General features: G+C 44.6%; 2 protein-coding genes and 2 pseudogenes across 4 annotated transcripts in view; 2 read left to right on the forward strand and 2 right to left on the reverse strand.

The window, feature by feature from the left end:
• Positions 1 to 20,090, forward strand: part of LOC311583834 (uncharacterized protein) — a 249,954-nt gene that overhangs the window by 121,296 nt on the left and 108,568 nt on the right. The window lies entirely within an intron of this gene.
• On the reverse strand, positions 6,022 to 6,746 carry LOC311583064 (THO complex subunit 4-like; annotated as a pseudogene). Its single transcript has 2 exons — positions 6,701 to 6,746; positions 6,022 to 6,573 (listed from the first exon to the last, which is right to left on the reverse strand). The product of its transcript is annotated as a THO complex subunit 4-like (transcript).
• LOC311583065 (large ribosomal subunit protein eL8-like) lies at positions 10,720 to 11,468 on the reverse strand (annotated as a pseudogene). The gene has a single exon. The product of its transcript is annotated as a large ribosomal subunit protein eL8-like (transcript).
• Positions 15,447 to 20,090, forward strand: part of LOC311583838 (uncharacterized protein) — a 49,203-nt gene continuing 44,559 nt past the window's right edge. Inside the window, exon 1 of the mRNA XM_084757756.1 lies at positions 15,447 to 15,595. Within this exon, the coding sequence (XP_084613882.1) occupies positions 15,593 to 15,595 (3 nt within the window). The 5' untranslated portion in view covers positions 15,447 to 15,592. The remainder of the gene's footprint in view (positions 15,596 to 20,090) is intronic.

The following is a 20,090-nucleotide window of genomic DNA, read 5'->3' on the forward strand; positions in this document are numbered from 1 at the left end:
GAAAACGCCTATCAATGTGGTAAACCCTTTGCATGTCACAGTAGTCTCAGAATACATAAAAGAGCGCACACTGGAGAGAAACCCTATGAATGTAACCAATGTGGTAAAGCCTTTGCATGTCGCAGGCATCTTCAAAAACATGAAGTAGGCCGGGCATGGTGACGTACGCCTTTAATCCCAGCACTCGGGAGGCAGAGGCGGGTTGATCGCTGTGAGTTCGAGGCCAGCCTGGTCTACAAAGTGAGTCCAGGACAGCCTAAGCTAACACAGAGAGACCCTGTCTCGAAAAAAAAAAACCATGAATGAATTCATACAGGAGAGAAACATGATGAGTGCAATGAATATGATGAAGCTTTTGTACATTCCATCATGAAAGAATTCATAAGGAAAAACAACCTAATGAAAGTATTTACATGGTGATGCCACTGTACATTTCTATAGTGCTCATCATCATGAAAGAAGTTGTACTGGAGAGAAGTTCTGTGAATGGAAAGAATGAGGTAAGTGCTTTGTGTTATGGGGTCTACTGAGATCCAACACAACTCACACCCCCAAGTCAATGAAACACACAAGAGTGTATAGTAATCAAGGCACTACTGATTGATCAGGGCCACTGAACATACATGGGAGCTGAACTACAACGCACAGACCTCTGCCCCAGAGCCAGAATGTTAGAGAGCTTTTAAACTTGAAAACCATAATCATCTGAGGCAAGTTACAGCTACATTTTGCCACCCATCAGGATTTAGGGATAGGGGCTTTCCTTATGCAGGTGATCTATGTCAACTGAAAACAAATGTAGGGTTTACAGTCTAAACAATCATGCCCATTTTGTTTTTTTAATTTTTATTTATTTAGTGTGTGTGTGTGTGTGTGTGTGTGTGTGTGTGTGTGTGTGTGTGTGTGATTAACAAGAGGCATTATGTCTTGAGGAATAAAAGATGAGTAAGAGAAGCTGTGATTAGGAGGAGTCATTACTTCTCCCTCCAGTGGAGTCTGTATTACAAATACTACACAGGCCTGAGGCCACGACCCCTCAAAAGGTGAGAGAGTCCTGGACTGGCGCTTATGTTTCTGCCAGGAGAAAACCTGAAGTTCTTTTCCCTCATTGTGCTGGAATCTATTCTTTCTTATTACCTCTACTGCACTCCCAAATCTGGTCATTTTATTAGGAGCGTTACTTTGAGACGACCCGACCCTGACTTGGGATTGCAGCCAGGTTCTGCCCAGGTCCAGAGTAGTTCTGCTTCACTTGTCTTATTGAAAGAGGCGTAAGTAGAAATTAATCATTAGTTAGTAAGTTAAATTATGGCTTATAAAGAAAGAGTGGATTTCAAAAATTCCAAATAATGATGCTCAGATGTGAGATGATGGAACTAAAGAAAAGGAAAAAACTGTCTGGGCACACAGGTGCTAGGCACAGGTTTTGTTAGGCGTAGAACGTTGACCCTGGACAAAGGGAACACATACATATTGATCCCAAGCCAGGAACGTAGAAGCGATGATGTCTTTGCTGTGTGTTCTGTACCTTGTATTGTTTCATTCAAAGTTGTAGTTCAAAGATGACAACACAACAACATTGCATTCTGCACCTGAACTGTGTGTGCCTGATTGCTCACTGACTGCCTTGAACCTGCTCTGTGGCAAAAGGTAACCACAAGCCCCCCTGCTTTTGAGATGTATGTTTAACAACTGAGACTACTTAGCTGCAAAATACACTCAATTTTGAGTTGCTGTTTGTTACTTGCCTATCTCTGTTCACCAATGCTTCAAGACCTCCCAATCCCAAGGACCTCTCCTCAACAGAGCCGCTTTGTACCGCACTGAGGCACAAAGATGAATAATGGAATCTGGTCAGCTATTGTGAAGTCCACAGCTCTCCTAGGACCTGGGAACTTGAGCTTAGTTTCAACCTAGGATTAAATGGAGGCTGTGTTGGTTGGTTTTGTGTTACAACTTGTCACAAGCTAGAGTCATCAGGCGTGGAGAACCTCAGTTGAGAAAATGCCTCCATGAGATCCAGCTGTAAGGCATTTTCTCTGTTAGTGATCCATGGGAGAAGGTCCATTGTGTGTGTTGTCTCCTTTGGCCTGGTGGTCCTGGCTTCTCAAAGAAGGCTGACTGAGCAAGCCAAGGAGAGCAAGACACTAAGCAGCTTTCCCCCATGTCCTCTGCATCAGCTCCTACCTCCAGTTTCCAGCCCTGCTTGACTTCCATGCCTGCTTGCCCCAGTGATAGAATACAATCTGGAAGTGTACCCTGAATAAACTTTTCTTACAACTTGCCTTTTGGTCATGTTTCTTTGCAGCAATAATAACACAAGGGAAGACATAGGCTGACAACAAAAAAGCAATACTTTTTTCTTTGGTTTTTGTGAGACAGGGTTTCTCTGTGTAGCCTTGGCTGTCCTGGACTCACTTTGTGGACCAGTCTGGCCTTGACCTCACAGCAATCCACCTGCCTCTGCCTCCTGAGTGCTGGGATTAAAGGCGTGGGCCACCACGCCCGGCTAAAAAAGCAATACTTGAGACAGGTTTTCCCCTCCTTGTTGCCAACATTTGTAAACCACTGTCGTCTTCAAATAAATAAAAGAACATATTGGGGAGAAACCTTACAAATGTAATCAATGCGGTAAAGCCTTTTCACAGCACCCTTCCTACTAATGCAGAAAGAACATGTAGTGGAGCTGTGTGCATAGGAATAAGCGATGTGGTAAAGTCTTTGCATGTAGCAGTAGTCTTGGCAATATTGAGAAGAGGTCGTGCTGCAAAGAAAACCCATAATTGTAGTCGGTGTGATAATATTTTGCACATCATGGTTTCTGTACACAATAGTAAAGTCTTTCGTGTGCTCACACCTTTAATCCCAGCACTTGGGAGGCAGAATCAGGTAGGTCATTGTGAATTTGAGGCCACTCTGGACTACAAAATGAGTCTCCGATAGCCAAGGCTACACATAGAAACCCTGTGTCGAGAAACCAAAAGCAGAAACAAACACAAAACCTTTAGTGTGTAATCAGTGTGTTAAAGCCTTTGCATATCACAGTGTTTTTGAGGACCTGAAAAGATTCCTACTGTCAGGAGTCTATGACTAGAAAGTATTTGGTAAGATCTTCAGCGTACAGACTTCCATTGAGTTACATAGAATATTAATTTTGGAGAAAAGAATGGGACATGCATCAACAACCTATTCTGACACCATGATGCCCCTCTCTGTCATCTTTGGGCTACAAACTCCTATGGACAGAGCCCGGTGAATTTAACAATAAGGTAACTCACTTAGCTTTCACAGTTCCCTTCAATTACCTAAAATAACGCATCCAGGTGTAAAACTTTATGTTGTGTATTAGTGCCTTTTCTGTTGCTGTGACCAAACATAATGACTAAAGTAACTTATAAGTTGCCTTGTAAGGTTAATTTATAAGTTGAATTTGGCGTATGGTTCGTGGGATATGGGATCATCATGAAAGCAGCATGCAACAAGTGTGACACATCAGGGGTCCAAACAGGAAGCTCAGAGCTCACACCTTCCACCTGCAGCATGAAGCAGAGAGTGGGAACTGAGAAAGCTGAGCATGCCAAGTGATGTATTTCCTCCAGTAGGGCAGCATTTCCTAAGTCTTCCCAAATGATACCACCAACTGAGAAGGATTGATTTCTCTGGCTTCAAGCCTACATGCTTGCTGTCTGTTCCATGAACCAGTTTATGATAGAGGAAAACTCTGTAGGTAAGCAAGCCTTTAGGTGCCTCAACACCTGAGTTACAGGAACGAATGAGAAAAACATTCATGGGTAAAAATATTTGCTTTACTACTTGTTTTAATTTAATTATGTCAGTGTGCATGTGAGTGTATGTGTGTGTTAGAGAGAGGGGGGGAGAGACAGAGAAGGAGACAGAGAGAGAGAGAGAGAGAGAGAGAGAGAGAGAGAGAGAGACTGAGCATGTGTGTACCTGTGTGCTTGTTTCCAAGAGGATTAATCCTTTTAATCTGCTTGTAGCAGGAGTTACAGGAAGTTATAAAAAACTCACCTTGGTCCTGGGAATGAACTTGCTCAGCCATGTCCCTAGCTCTGAAGTATTTTAACACCTTTGATGTCAGGCAGTAGGAAAGAACTCATATATGAGAAAACCCTATTTGTATGAATGCTTTGAGAAAGACTTTAGATATCACGTGGCAAATCCATTTACAGACTTTATTAGGACATCCTTACATGCTTCCTGTGCCTTCTGTTCATCTTCTGTTTGCACTGCACTGTCCCGTGGTGACAGGTATTCTCCTGCCACAGTGTATAGAATGGGATCCCATCATCTAAGTGGTCCATTGTTCATTTATGTATAAGTCAGATTGTGATCATACTTTTCCTGTAGTGGTCTGTGAAAAGGTGGTGGGTAGTTGTCCTGGTTTTAGTTTTCATATTTTCACAATTCCCTTGAGATGTTGTTTGTTATCCAGCCTGGTTTGCATGTCAGTTATTAGTCAAGGCTCCATTTGACCTCTTGATTCTCATGGGTCAGCCTCCTTACTACAAGACCAAGAGTAGGAGATGTACCCCCAATATGTCCTGTTTTGTCAACACATTTAACAATATTAACGTTAAAATGGTTATTAGGAGAGAATATAAGAAACATTAAGTAGAGCCGGGCGTGGTGGTGCACGCCTTTAATCTCAGCACCCGGGAGGCAGAGGCAGGCGGATCACTGTGAGTTCGAGGCCAGCTTGCTCTACAAAGCACGTCCAGGACAGCCAAGGCTACACAGAAAGACCCTGTCTCGAAAAACCAAAACCAAAAAAAAAAAAAAAAAAAAGGAACATTAAGTACCTCATGTGTACTCAAGGCAGCATTTTCGTCTATCTGGTAGAGAGCAAACAATGTGAGCAAACAACAACTTTTATAAGAACTAAAAATTAGCATTATGATACAATCAGTTTTCTTTTAACTAGGTGTCTTTATTCCTTAAGATGGATGCCATAGCTCAATCATGTTCATAGCTGCCTTATTTGGAATGTCAACCTGGATGTCACTCTGTGGAAGAATGGATAAAGAAACTTGGCACATTTACACTATGGAATACTACTCAGCTATTAAAAACAAGGAAATCCTGAAATTTGTGGGCAAATGGGTGGAACTAGAAATGTTCATACTGAGTGAGTTAACCCAGATCCATAGAGACACACATGGTATATCCTCACTTAAAATTGGACACCACCTTCTCTTTCTCTCATAGACATTATGTCACTGTGTACTGTGTAAAGATTCAAATGTTTATTTCTCTGCTTCCCTCCCCCAAAGCTAGGTGCAATCTTTGTTCTGAGAATGTACTGTCTTCAGGCTGTCTAAACTTTGTTCCCCAATTATCCTCTCCTAATACCATTAAAACTGCTTAACAGCCAATCACTAAGCCGAGCAGGGAATAGGAATGGACTTCCTGGCAGCTCGGGAAGGAGAAGGAAGAGAGAGGACTTAGAGGATTCAGCCACAGCAGAGGTCCAGCAGCCTCCATGAGAAATGAGCAGCTGGAGCAGAGACATCCATACAGTGCAAGTGTCTGGGGATTCACACTGGGAGGAAGCCAGATTAGCAAAGAGTGTCAGGAGAAGATTAACACTGCTCAGTTCTTGTGCAGTCAAGCTTACTACACAAATATAGTAGGCCAGACTCAGTTATTTGCATGCTAGCCAGTTAAATAGAGAAAGCACAACAAACACCGACATTTTATTTTTTATTTTTTTGCACACATTTCTATTTTATTATGGCAAAAGTGAAAGTGACACCTTCTCCCCAACTGCAATCAGTAAAACTTACCTCAGAAATACCTCAGTCCATAACAGGTCTGTTTCAGAATTTTAAAAGGGGGAGGGGAAAGCCTTTACGTGAGTTTTTAGACTCTATTTTCAAAGAGTAGGGGGAAAACCGAGAAACAAACCCACCATTGCCCACATAGTGCAGTTGCCATCCTTCCCTCTAGAGATCATGGCCAAGGCTCCTGAGTCCAGTTACACATGCGGATTTGCTCAGCTGTTTAGCTGGTGTCCATCCTTGCCTTCTGCGCATCCAGCTGTACATCCAGCTCCTCAGCAGAAAGATGTGGCTTTGAGTTCCCGCAAATGCCTCTACCTCTTCCCTGGCTGCCTCCACGGGTTCCTCTCCTGGTGCCGCCGCCACCAAAACCGCCGGTCCACAGTTTCCTGCCATGATACCTCTGTCAATGCTTTCGTGCAGTACTTCTCTGTGTATCATGTTATGATATGACAAGCTGGATGTCATAGGATGGCCATCCGGAGGGACACCGTTATACTGCTCATAGCCTTCAGGGCGTTGAGCTTCCGTTCATCTGCTGTCCCTAAACTTCATCCAGAGTGATCTTAGTGCACAGCTGCTCTCTTCAACGTTCCAAATCCAGCAAAGAGTTCCTGAATATCAGCGTCTGGCACTCCGACGTTTGACACCAGCAGCTTCTCACCCATCTCCATGCCGGCTCCACCCCAGAAGCCTCTGTGGAACAGGTCCTGCTGCCACTTGTCAGGGAGCTGTTTAGGTCTGCTGTATGGTGCAGGCTGGTTTCTGCTAAGGTCTACAGCGCCAAAAAAAGAGCGATGGCAGGCAGGTTTCAAGGGCCCACAACGTCGGTTCACCCGCACGGTTGAATGCACTGTGCCACTGTGGCTGCCCTGTGACCCCGGTCCCTCCTCAGCTGCTGCCTAGCTGGCTCAGGTTCACATTAATGATGTCCATTTCGTCGGCCATCCCGCGAACACACACATTTGTAAAACAGTCACTAACATCTCTCTCTGTCTCTGCCTCTCTGTCACTCTGTCTCTACCTCTCTGTGCCTCTGTCTCTGTCTGTCTCCGTGTGTGTGTGTGTGTGTTTGTGTGTGTGTGTGTGTGTGTGTGTATGTGAGTGTGTCTTTCAGTCTCTTTGTTTTTGTCTCATGATATAAGCTCCCAGCTGCTATTCCAGCCATATATCTGCCTGTTTCCATGCTCACCTTCAGGATGGTCATGGCTTCATCTTCTGACAGTGTACACAGTCCCCCAGTTAAATGCTTTCATCAACCTCAGGATGACAGGGACCTGTTCGGCTTGGCCACAAAACGCAGACATTTTCCAGGACGACCCAAGAGCAGAGGCCAGGGTTAGGCTCATGAGTCCTGTCTCCTCCCACCACAGGACCACACCTGGCCTAGGTAGTCTAGGGCAGAAAGAGCCATTCTCTCCCTGCCAGAGTCCCAGCACAAACAGCACTGATTGGTTGGAGGGCAGGAGCATGGTTTCTAGGGAATGTATCATTGTGGCCGCTAGGGGGCAGCAGGAGCCAAATGGCAGCCTAGAAAGAGCCCAGGTGCCTGGAAACCTGGGAAGCAGAGGATGTTGAGTAGGCTCCTTAGACAGTAATTCCACTGTGCTGAAGCAGATGCTTCTGAGCATTAACACCCCCGCTGCCCTTCGAAACTGCTGAGCGAATTCGAAAGGTAACTGCCATCCATCCCTTTGAACGACAGCCCAAGGCTGCATCCCTTCCATTTAGCAGGCAGGACTGGAGGCAACTGTGGCCTGCACGGCAGGAGCCCAGCATTGGCTGGAGTCTGAGCAGAGGCCAAAAGGAGATTCCTTTAGCTCTCCAAGGAGGACTGGCAGAAAGAAATTGTCCTTGGAGAGCAAGTTCGAAGCAGCTGGAGAAGGGTCACACTGAGCACATTCAAAAATGAGAAGAAGATCATAGCAAAGAAGCAAAGCCAAGTCGAAGGTAAGGATGGGAGCAGCTGCTTGGTCCTTTTGTGTGTCGGCTTGTCACTGTGCTCCAGAAGCGCAGTGTGTGGCTAGTAATATTTGAAATGTAAATGTCTATCAAAGGTTGTTAATTTTAACGATGGATACTCATAACCAGAGCGGCATATGTATATATGCACATATATATTTGTAATTTTCAAAATATGAGGTTAAACAATGCAAAGGCTGTAGGATAGTGGTAAAGTGTTTGTCTAGAAGGGACAGGAATGTAGTTTCCATCTCTAGCACTGGGCATAATCAGTATATATTCCTATGACTTTCAGTGTTTACTTAATTTTATCATATCAATAACTAATTAATACCAGCAGCCATTATTTCATTAGTACACCAAATATTCTCTGATATGTAGTATTGCAGGACATGGAAGCACCACAGGGAACTTCCACTTTTTCTAGAAATTTGAGCTGTGTTTCTCATTTGAAAATACTACAGTGAAGGAGAGATAAACCTGTGTTTTAGGATCCCAAGTGCAGGATTGGAAGGGTCTTGTGAGAGAACAGGTGAGGTTAATCCACTAGAAGACCAACCACCTCATGTGGGAGCTTAATTGTTGCCAGTTGAAAAGATCCTGTGTTGCCGGGCGTGGTGGCCCACGCCTTTAATCCCAGCACTCGGGAGGCAGAGGCGGGTGGATCGCTGTGAGTTCGAGGCGAGCCTGGTCTACAAAGTGAGTCCAGGACAGCCCAGGCTAACACAGAGAGACCCTGTCTCGGAAAAAAAAAAAAAAGATCCTGTGACCAGACTCTGGGAGGAGATATATAAATGAGCCCAGAACTGAGGCGGGGCTTTTTGGAGACTTGGGATAGTTTTGGCTGTTCATCGTTGCAGTTCAAGACGCTCCTAGAGAGAACTGCTTGAGGGAAGGCTTTGGGGCTCCAGCTCCTGCTGAGGTTCCAGGTTCTGATTACTCTAGGATTCAGCAGAAGAAATCTTCCAGATTGTGCCAGGAGAATTGTTCCTCGGAACTGATATCCTTACAGTTTTGTTATTGTGTCCATTAATCCTCATTTCCTATTGTTTTGGTTAGTCGGGTTATAAGTGACATATGCTTGGTCACTAAGTTATTAATAAAATATATTGGTTAAGAAAATTGAGCATACACTACTGTCTGATAAACTGAATTTATTTTGATTTGTTCAAGTGCGCCCATTATTTTTATTTAACTTTTGGTTGTTGAGGTAGGGTCTTACTATGTGGCCCTGGCTGGCCTGGTATTTGCTATATAGACCAGTAGTATCAAGACCCCATATCATGACTTCTCACAACCAGGTACGAAAACTAGGAAGGTAGAGTTGGGCAGATGGCTCAGAGGTTAAGGAGCAGTGTCTGCTTTTCCAAACGTCCTGAGTTCAGTTCCCAGCAATAACATACTGACTCACAAGCATCTATAATGAGATGTGGTGCCCTCTTCTGGCCTGCAGGAGTACATGCAGGCAGAACACTGTGTTCATAATAAATAAATAAATATTTTAAGAAAGAAAGAAAGAAAGGCTTGCTCTTTGGTATCCTATTTTGCCATTTTGTTAGTCTATTGATATTTTGCTGGGATTCAGAAAATGATACCCAGAGCCCCACATTATGGCCAGTTTGGTTTCTATTCATCTTTCTTTCCCAAAGTACAGAGAAAGAAAGGCCTTTTGACTGAGAGATGACCCTTCCCAGGTGTAATAGTGATGGAATCCCATGACCCAGGCAAGAGTGACTTACCAGAAAGACACTGATAGGCTGTCCTCTGAGACCCCCATCAGATGGTCATCTGGTCTTCTGGGGATATCACAAGACACTTTGTCCACATTTAGAAGAAAATATTTGTTCACCTCTGTATTCCTTTTTCCATGTGTCTCATAGCTTGTGGTTACTTTCCAATATCCCAATTTATAACTCTTTCTTGTTACTGTAAATGGTTTTGTTTATCCTACCCTTTGGGGGGGGGTTAGACAGAATTTCTCTGTGTAACAACTATGGCTATCCAGGAACTAGCTCTGTAGACCAGGCTGGCCTTGAACTCACACAGATACACCTGCCTCTGCCTCCCAAGTGGTGAGATTAAAGGCACGTGCCACCACTGCAGGCTCATCCACTATTTCTTGAAGGTGCAAACTCTTCGTATACTTTCCATGCTGGGTTTTTTTTTCTCCTGACACATTAATAAATTCTGTTACAAGCACTGGGTTTTATGCAGTCTTGGCAAGCGTTGCATATAGCCCCAATAACCAAAATAAAAATTTCAAAATATTGTACTTTTAATGCTGAGTGCACAGATTTTTTCTGTGAAGAAGATTCCAATATTATTTTTAAACACATTTGAAAAATAGAGAATGGACCCATTTTATAACAGCATCACTTCAAAAAACTAACCTGACCTCTTTCTGACAGAGGGCTAATATCCCCTAATATCCAAATTATATATAAAGAATTTAAGAAATTAAAAACTACCAAGTCAAACAACACAATTAAAACTGGGGTACAGAACTAAACAGAGAGTTCCCAACAAAGGAATATTGAATGGCCAAGAAACAGTTAAAGAAATGCTCAATGTCTCTAGTCATCAGGGAAATGCAAATCAAGCAACTTTGAGATTCCATCTTACAATGGCTAAGATCAAAAACTCAAGTGACATCACATGCTGGCAAGGATGTGAAGAAAGGGCAACACACCTCCTATGCTGGTGGGATTACAAACTTGTATAACTACTTTGATAATCAATCTTATCTTTTCTCAGAAAATTGGGAATAGTGCTACCTCAAGACCCATCTATACGACTCCTGGGCATATGCCCAAATGATTCTCCAACCACACAACAAGGACATTTGCTCAGTTATGTTGATAGCAGTTTTATTTGTAATATCCAGAATCTGGAAACAACCTAGATGTCCCTCAACTGAAGAATGGATAAAGAAACTGTGGTATATTTACACACTGGAATATTATTCACCTATCAACCTCAAGGAAATCTTGAAATATCTGTCGTTATAATTGACCTGATAGCTTCTACCAGCTTAGCCAGAGCACCCTTGTCTTCTGAGTTAACTTGTGTGAAGGCAACAGTGGTGCAAGTCTTCCTGTGGACCAGCAGCCCCAGCCTGGCCTTTCCCTTGATGATGCAGTAGGGGACCCCCATCTTTTGACATGGGGCAGGCAGGAAGACCACCAGCTCAATGGGGTCTACATCATGGGCAATCACCACCAGCTGAGCCTTCTTGTTCTCCACCAAGGTAGTGTCTGTATTGACCCCTGCTCGAAGGACAGGTGGTCTCTTAGTCGGGACGTCCCCTTTCCCAGCGGTTTTCTTCTCCGCTCGTGCCAGCAGCCTTATGTTCTTCTCCTGCTTTGTGTCTGGCCTGTACTTGTGCGCGAGCTTAAGCAGCTGGGCAGCTGTCTGCCGGTCCAGGGCCTGGGTGAACTGGTTAATGGCGGGAGGTACCTTGAGCCGCTTGTAGAGGATGGCCCTCTGCCGCTGCAGTCTGATGTAGCGGGGCCATTTGATGAAGCGAGTGAGACCTCTTTTGGGCTGGATGTCCTGCCCGATGCCGAAGTTCTTGGGCCGCTTTTCAAACAGAGGGTTGACCACCTTCTTGGCCTCCTGTTTCTTCACCACGGCCGGGGCCGGGGCCACCTTCTTCCCCTTGGCTTTCTTTCCCTTGGGAATCTTGCTGGGCTGGAGGAGAGAGTACATCTGTGTTTTTGTGTCTTTTCAAAAGACAGTTTCCATACTGTCCTGCTAGGATGAGGGAAAATGCCTTCCTGTTGTCACTGCATGATTACCTGAGCATCTGGTGCACTTGATTTTGAAGTGCTCATGGCTGTTTCCAAATGTGTGAGCAAATGTCTGGATGGGATGGATTTCCAGACTGCATTTATTGTTCCTGGGGAGTTTTAGTTATACACAGCAATCTCTGTTCCTTACACACCTAATGCATAAATAATTATGCACCATTCTATATTTAGGCCAGCATTTCCTTTGAGTTTCGGTTGTCCATGAGGGAATGTACAGAGAGTGCTGTGTGCTGACACACACTAGTTCCTCGCATGGTCTCTGTGGCCATTCATTTTCTGGATGTCTCTGCCATCCTGCCCTCAGCAGGAGCTATGTTCAGGTATGGTAGGACCGTCTACAGGAAGGAAACCGACCCAGGTTTATGCATGTTTCGTGGAGTCTGGTACCTCAGAGCACAGCCTCTGGAATTGGACTGCTAGAGTCAGACTCCCAGCCCAGCCACTGTGCAGCAGTTTAACCTTGGGTAACGTCCCTTCTCTGATCTTGTCTCATTTCCCTTGCTATTCAAATGATGACAATAACACCTACTGCAGAGTATTGTTGTGAGAAATAGAGTGTTAACCATCACACTGGCTCAGTACACAGAGTATAAGACTGGTTTACACAGCTAATGAACTCTGGTCCTGGAAGCAAATGTCGTATAGTGCTCTGTGAGAGAGGAACTCAGTGAGAGGACTAAGTGTATCCTGTATCCTGCATTGGATCCTGGGGCAGGAATAAACTAAGGGACTACAGAGAAGAGCTGGATTCTTCTTAGGTCACCAGATCAGGTGGAATGAGGGGCCTCAGCTGAGAAAGGGAGTTCATTCCTCATAGGCCCAGCTTAGAATCGGATATCCATTGAAGACCAGATTTCAACCTTAACCAGCAGAGCCCTACAGCTCTGAGGTTACATTCTTACTAACCTGAGATCAGCATCACCTATCCCCAGCACAAGGCTGAAAGGCTAGAGTCAGTAAGGGTATCCAGGGACAGATGAGCTCCGGTTCCCAACCTGTGCACTCCAGAAAGGAGAGTCCTTGAGCATCAGGTCTCTGCTTGGTTGCCTGTGTGTTCTTTGGTACTCAGTTAACCATTGAAAGATGAAAGAAAAATCTTTTATAAAAAAATGGAGGGAGCTAGCCACTAGCCTGCTTCTGCCTGAAGCTCCCATGCAGGAAGAAGCAGGAGCCACCAGTGAGGAGAGAAAGCCAGCTGAGGGATGAAGACAGAGGCAAGAGACACAGCAAGTGCTGGACTGTAGAGGCCAGGCCAGTCCCACTCAGGACACATTGACTTGGGCCTCCACTGCTCTTCAGAGATGTAGTATTTGTCTTGAGGTTTTTATCTGGAAGAGACATTGTCCTCTGCCTTCACTTTAGTCCAGGCAAATAAGATGATGGTGTGAAGCCTGGAGCCACAAATGGACTAAGAAATGGATTGACTATGATGTTGTTGTTTCCTCCTCCTCCTCTTCCTCCTCCTCCTCCTCCTTCTCCTCCCTCCTTCTTCTGTTTTAAAAGTTCCTGTAGTCTCTCCCACAAGGAAACTCAGTATTCCACAATGTTCACTATTTGAACCTTGATACCTGGCTCAGGAAATAAAAGTATCATTTTCTTTAAAGCACCATCTTTCTGGATTTTTGTCTGTTTGCTTATTTGTGACACAGTCTCACATTGTAACCTGGTCTCAAAGGTGAAGCTGCCCTTGGACTCCTCATCCACCTCCTGACTGGGGGTTTCAGAGTTCTTATCTTACCCAGACAATGCACAGAGTATGGGGTGGGGGTGGGGAGCTCAGTTTAGCAGCCCCTACTTCATGAATGACAGAAACAGAGCATTAGTGCAGGAGGGAGAGGGTGGTGACATGAGAGCCTCTGTCTATAGCTGCCTCCCATCTCCCACCCTTATCCCTGGAACTTGACCAGGGGACCTCCCTGTGTCTCACAGCTTAAATCCACTTTTTGGGTTGTTTGTTTTGTTTTGTTTTTATAGACAGAGTTTCTCTGTGTAACAACTCTGGCTGTCCTTGAACTCACTCTGTAGCCCAGGCTGGCCTTGAACTCACATAGATCTGCCTGCTTCTGCCTTGCAAGTGCTGGGATTAAAGGCTTGTGCCACCACTACCCAGCCCTTAAATCCACTTTCTACATATGTAGATTCATTATATCAGTTCTGTTCATGCAGAGAACCTTCATAATACAGCTGTGTTTTTGTTTTGGTGTGTGCTGGAGATACATATGCCTACCTATACACGTATTGTTGGACCCTAGAGTTTACTTGGGTAGTAGGGGGTCATCGCGAGAGACCACTCGAGGACCACAGTGTTGATGTAAAAGCAAAAGGTTTATTGTTGACTCACGTCAGGGAGCCTCAGCACTCACTCGGGAGGCAGGCACCCCGAGTCACTGTTAGAGACTATTTTTAAAGGCTAAAACCACAAAGGTTAGGAGGGGCTGCGTGCCCTATGTTAGGATTGGCTCTGGTGGTCGCTAGGGGTGCTTGTCTAATTATTATTGGCTATTGCATCGGTCGTTGGCCTCGGGAGCTGTTCTTGGCAAAGAGGGGTGTTGGGGAGTTTCCAGAGAATTTCCAGATGGTAATTGTTTACCTTAGTTGAAATTGTTTATCTCGGTTGGCCACCTTGATCTCAGAAACTGAAGCTAAGCTGGCCTTTAATTCTCTCTGGGTCATTTTTCCAAGCTTGTCTGGGTCACGTACTCAGGCTGGCTGAGAGAGAGCCTTACAGTATCTACACACACACATACAGACATACATACACAGAATATGTTTCTTGCTTCCCACATCCCCCCAGTATTGTCTAATGTGTACCAGGTGAAAAGTAGCTACAGTTTACCTGAACCCTGCATGCAGCCACAAAATAAAAATCTTGTTTCCTAAACTCTCTCTTTAAGTGTTAACATTCTGGGCAGTTGTGGGGCAGACGTGTAGGGGATGGGCTATATGGCCAATGTTCAGCCATCTTGTCTGAGTCTAGTTCCTATTTCTCCAGCAGTCTGCCATTTATCCGAAGCCAGCTGGCCCTGTTGTGGTTTGGCAGTTAGACCTGTCGTGGTTTATGGTGGGGGCTGGTCATTCTAAGACTCCTGAGCTACTCCTTTCTGGCTATAAACTAGCTTTTCCAGTAAGACTCTGGTGAGATCAGATTAAAGGCCAGCTGCCTGCGAGCAACAGTTCCGGGAACTTTTTCCTGACTAACCAGATTTTCCCAACTTCTTTCCCTCTCTGGAATTTCTCTCCTTCAATTAGAGCAGCGGTAAACATAGATACCTGCTGGAGCACTCCAGAGTTAGGTATCCATAGCAATTCTTGCTTACGCAAAAACCCATGCCTCTGTGCCTATATAAACTCTGTGAAAATTTTCAATAAATGGAGTTGATCAGAATCCAGACTTGCCTCCTTCTTCGTGTCTTGTGTTCTGTCCTCATACAGGAAAGTTCTCCCCCTAAGCGTGAGTCCTACCCCGGCGGGCCGGGACACAGAGGGTTAAGTCCATGCCAGCTGAGTAATGGGCCATATATGTTATCTTCCTTGCTTCCAGGAGGAAGAAGGGCAAGTGCCTGCTGAGGGCCTTGAGGGCAGCTGAGACAAGCTCCACAGTCCCAAGGCGTTGAAGGCGTGGTCACTGCACACCTAGGGAGGAGCAGGCAGCTGAGCAGCAGGAGCTGGAGTGGCTGGTCCTCCCTGGGGCACGGTGAGAAGACAAAGGGGTTGAGTATAGGAGGACAGGCACAAGCGCTATGGAAATGAAAAGCTCTGCAGACCCGGAAAAGGACTGGCCCTGGGCTGGAAGCCTGGGCCAGGGCGCACTGTGCTGCTTCCCTTCTGCTCATGTCACTCAAGACACACTAGCCAATCAGAGCCATGTGGCAGAATTGTCAGCAGGAAGAGGAGGAGAGTTATTCCTGGTCCCATGTTGCAGGTTCCACTCTAGCTGAGCAGGCTTTAATGATTTGGAGTGATGTGGTGAAGGCAACTGCTGTGTGCTGTGAGGGGAGCTCCCGCTAGCTCTGAAGCCGAGACATGGTGAGCACAGGGTCACTGCCCACAACCAGGAGGAGCAGGCAGCTGAGCAGGGGGAGCTGGTGTGGCGGGTCCTCCCTGGGGTGGTCCTAGTCACTCTCTGGACCAGACTGTGGCCTCTGAATGGGGACTGCTCATTGTATTCCATTAGTTTGCATAGACTGAGGAGTTATTGTCATTGGTTTCTATAGTCTTTATATTAGCATGTATGCAGCCGGGCTGTACGCTGAAAAAGAAATCCCGCCATGCGGCAGATCCATACTAGTTTTTTGTTTGCTTGTTTGGTTGGTTGGTTTTTTTTTTTTTTAAATGGGAATTGAATACCGAGACAGTCTTTTGAGACTGACTAGACAAGGAAATGGCTTGGGGAATGGGAGGAATTCCTTCTACAAGTCTTCTTAGCGCAGAAGGTGCAAGCTCATGTGCTGGAGTACAGGTGTGGTGGAGGGGATGGGAGGAATTCCCTCTACAAGTCTATCTCGCTCGTGTGCAGAAAGTGCACAGGCATGCACACAAGGTGCCCACGTGCTTTAATAGACCTGAATCCTGCCTGCTGGTGGTGGCTTGTTTCAGAAGACATGCTTCCTGGGCGGCTTTGTATTTTCCGTTTTCCCATGGACATCAGTGCCTCTAGGGGTGGCTCCATTGCTGCCTGTTTACTAACACTGTATTTCTTCTTTTTTCTTTTTCTTTTCTGTTTCTGAGACAGGGTTTCTCTGTTTAGCCCTGGCTGTCCTGGACTCACCTTGTAGATCAGGCTGGCCTGCAGCTCACAGAGATCCTCCTGCCTCTGCCCCCCAGAGTGCTGGAATTACAGGCGTGCACCACCACACCCCGCACACTGCTATCCTCACCCTTTTTTCATTCTGTGGAGTGTTGTTCAGTTTCCATGAGTTTCTAAGCTTTGTCTTGTGTCTGTTGGTGATGGTGTGTCCCTTTAATCCTTTGTGGTCTGATAGTTTGCAAGGTCACTACAGCGTCTTTGTATCTGTTGAGACTTGTGGTGCGTTTGAGTATCATTAATTTTGGAGAGTGTTGCATGAGTTGTGAGACGGGGGTATATTCTTTTGTGTTTGGGTAGAATGTTCTGTAAATATAACTTTGATTGTTTTAGCTTTTAACTTTGGTTACCTGGGGTAGTTATCGGGTTTTTTTTCCCCCTAAAGGACCCGTTTCTTTGTAAGAGAGAGATACTGAAGTCTCCCACTATTAGTGCATGAAGATCTATGGCGATTTAAGCCTGTTTCTTTAACGGTGTTGGGAGCTCTGGTGTTGGGACATAGATGTTAAGAATTTAAAAGATAACATGGTACTCTTTTCTTTGAATACGTAGTGTCCTTCCCATCTCTCGATGACTTTTTGTTTGAAGTGTATTTTTTAGATATTAAAGTGGCCATAGCATCTTGATTCTTAGGTCCATTTGCTTAGAGTCTCTTTTTGCCGCCCTTTGCCTTGAGGCAATGTCTGTCCTTGCTGTTGAACTGTATTTGTTGTAGGCAGTAGAAGGATGGATTTTGTTTTAGCATCCATTCTGGAAGCCGGAGTCTTTTTATTGCTAAGTTAAGGTCGTAGATATTGACAGATATCAATGAAAAATGATTATTAATTCCTGGTGTTTTGTTGTTGTTGTTGGTTGTGGTGTGTTAGTGTGTATATATATATGTGTGTGTATGTCGCAAGTGTGTGGCATGTATGTATACCTTCTGTTCTTTTGGTTTTGCTAATGTGAGTTTATATGTCCAGTGTTTTCATGGGCATTGTTAACTTCATTGAGTTGGATTTTTCCTTCTACCACGTTGTGTAAGGCTATGTTTGTAGATAAATATTGTTAAAAATTGACTTTATCAGAGAATATCTTATTTTATCTATTTATGGTGATTGAAACTTTTCTTGTATAGTAATCCGGGTTGCAGCACATGTGTCCAAGCCCTTCTGCTTTTAGAGTCTGCATTGAGAGACAGATACAATTCTAAGAAGTCAGCCTGTATATTTTATTTGGTTGTTGTGTTTTATATTTTGTTGCAGTTTTTCATGTTCTTTCTCATGTCTAGTGTTTTTATTATGATGTGGCAAGGGGAATTTCTTTCCTGGACCAATCTATTTTGTTATTTTGCATGCTTCTTTTTGTTTGTTTGTTTGTTTGTTTTTCAAGATAAAGTTTCTCTGTGTAGCCTTGGCTGTCCTGGTCTCACTTTGTAGACCAGGCTGGCCTTGAACTCACAGCAATTCGCCTGCCTCCCGAGTGCTGAGATTAAAGGCGTTCGTCACCACCTCCCAGCTTGCATGCTTCTTGTACCTTGATAGACATCTTCTTTAAGTTAGGAAATTTTTCTTTTTATAGATTTGTTGAAACTATTTTCTGGACCTCTGAAGTGGTATTCTTTTCCTTCCTCTATTGCAGTTAGTCATAGTTTTGGTCTTCTCCTAAGATCTCAGAGTCCCCAGATGTTTTGTGCCAGGAAATTTAGGTTGTATCCTTTTTTTTAAACTAATGTATCCATTTTTTTCTATTGTATCATCAGTGCCTGAGATTTCCCTTTCATACACAATCTGAGAGGGAATCTTGCCACTGTCCTTCCTTGTAGTCCTAAGACTTTCATTTCCAGGATTCCCCCATTTTCAGCTTTCTTTATTGTTTCTATTTCCAATTGTACATTTTCAACAGTTTTATGTCTTCATTCAAGCGTTGTTTAGTGTATCTTGGCCTTATTTAAGGGGTTTATTGGGTTTCTCCAGTTGTTTGATTGTGTTTTCCTGAATCTCTTCAAGGGATGTATTCATTTCCTTTGAGGACCTCTATGAAGGTTTTTTTCTAGTGCCTTCAGCTATGTTGGGATATTCAGGACCTGCTGTGATAGGATAGCTTGTCCTTGTTGGAGACCCAGCTCCTGGCTGTTATTGATTATGCTCCTATGCTGGTATCTATGCATCTAAGTTTGATGTGATTATTGGTGTAGGTGTTGATTTCTGGGTTTGTCTTGGAAAGGTGGGAGTATTGTTTCTGGGTTCCTGTTTGCTCCCTGGATATTCTGAGAGTGTCTTGGCTGAGTATTGGACTTTTTACTGTTGTGCTTGGCTGCTGTGTTCATGGAGAATGCTTGCTGTTCTTAGAGGCTGGGAAAAGGAAGGTCAGGGAGAGATGGCTTTAGGGATGGGATGGGGGAGGGGAAGATGCCTCTGTTGTCCAGTCCAGTGCTTGGGGCAATTGTGAAAATCAAGGTCTGGGATGAGAAGATAAGGTTGTAGATCTGTTGACAGCCTACCTGGGCTTCGGGCAGGCATGGAATGTGGTTGATCAGGAATGTGTCTGCCTAAGTAGGGGCTTGGGCACAGAGATGAGGCAGTTTTGTATGGTCTGTGTTTTCTACAGGAGACATGGAAAGTGAGGAGGAAGCTTTCCCTGGTATTCTGTCCAGTGTTTGAGAATTTAGTGTGCAGTAACAGATAGTGGGATATCTTTGGTCAGACTACCTAGTCTTCTGTCCATCAGGGCTTGTGGTTGAGCAGCGTGTCTGCGCCCATAGTTAGAGGCTCAGGCAAAGAGATGAGGTAGGAGGAGAAGGGCAGGTGGGGATGGTTTGAGGTGATGACAGAAAGCATGGACAGGGGAGAGGAAGATGCATCTCTAGGGGCAACCCTGATTAGTTACTGGGTCTCAGGTAACAGAGAGTGGGGAAGGTCTGGAGGCATCTCACCTAGTCCCATGCACAATGTCTTCATAGTGAGCCATCATGTTCTCAGGGATCAATTATTTACCACAATCCCCTCAGTCAGGGGGTTGTCAGGAGAACAAGGTGGTAGGCTCTACTCCAGATCCTTTTACTAACTAGACAAAGGAAGTTCTAACTGATCTTTGATTGGTCCTGGCCAGCTTGTGGCCAAGGGCAGCTTTATATGTAGCTGGGTGTCACAGACAGGACGACAGGTCGTAAAGGTTTTTCTTGGCAAAATTCCAGAGACTCCAACAATCCAACATGATCTCTAGACATGTAGAACAACTATTGATGCTTTGATTGACAAAGATCCAAGGATCTCTGGCTGATCACTACTGTCCCTAAATATCATGTATGTTCCAAGTGTAAAGCTGTTTTAGACATATACTATTTTTCCTAAAACTGTTTATTTTTTTCACCTTTTTCTTTGGCTCTTAAAATTTTCATACAGGGAAAACTTTTTCCCACAGAGAATGTTGAAACGGCATCTTGCTCACGTTTTGAGATAATGATAGAGTTTTTTGCTCTGACTGTCAGCACCCAAGCAGAACCTGCAGGAAAGAAAGTTAAGACCCTGACATAACAGTACCTGGCTAGATACTGTCACCTGTAGAAATATTTGTTAGAATATGTTTTGAGAGCCCTAGAAAGGGGCTTGGATCATCATGCTTTACAGATATTTTACGACAGAGGACCCCTTGGCAGTTAGCCTAGGCTTGGATAGCACAGCTGTTGTCCTGAGACTGAAAGTAGGTCAAGTTTTTCTTTCAATAATATTTAGCTCA

The sequence above is a fragment of the Acomys minous genome (genome assembly GCF_964271855.1).
Source record: "Acomys minous genome assembly, chromosome: 14".
NCBI classification, from domain to species: Eukaryota; Metazoa; Chordata; class Mammalia; order Rodentia; family Muridae; genus Acomys; species Acomys minous.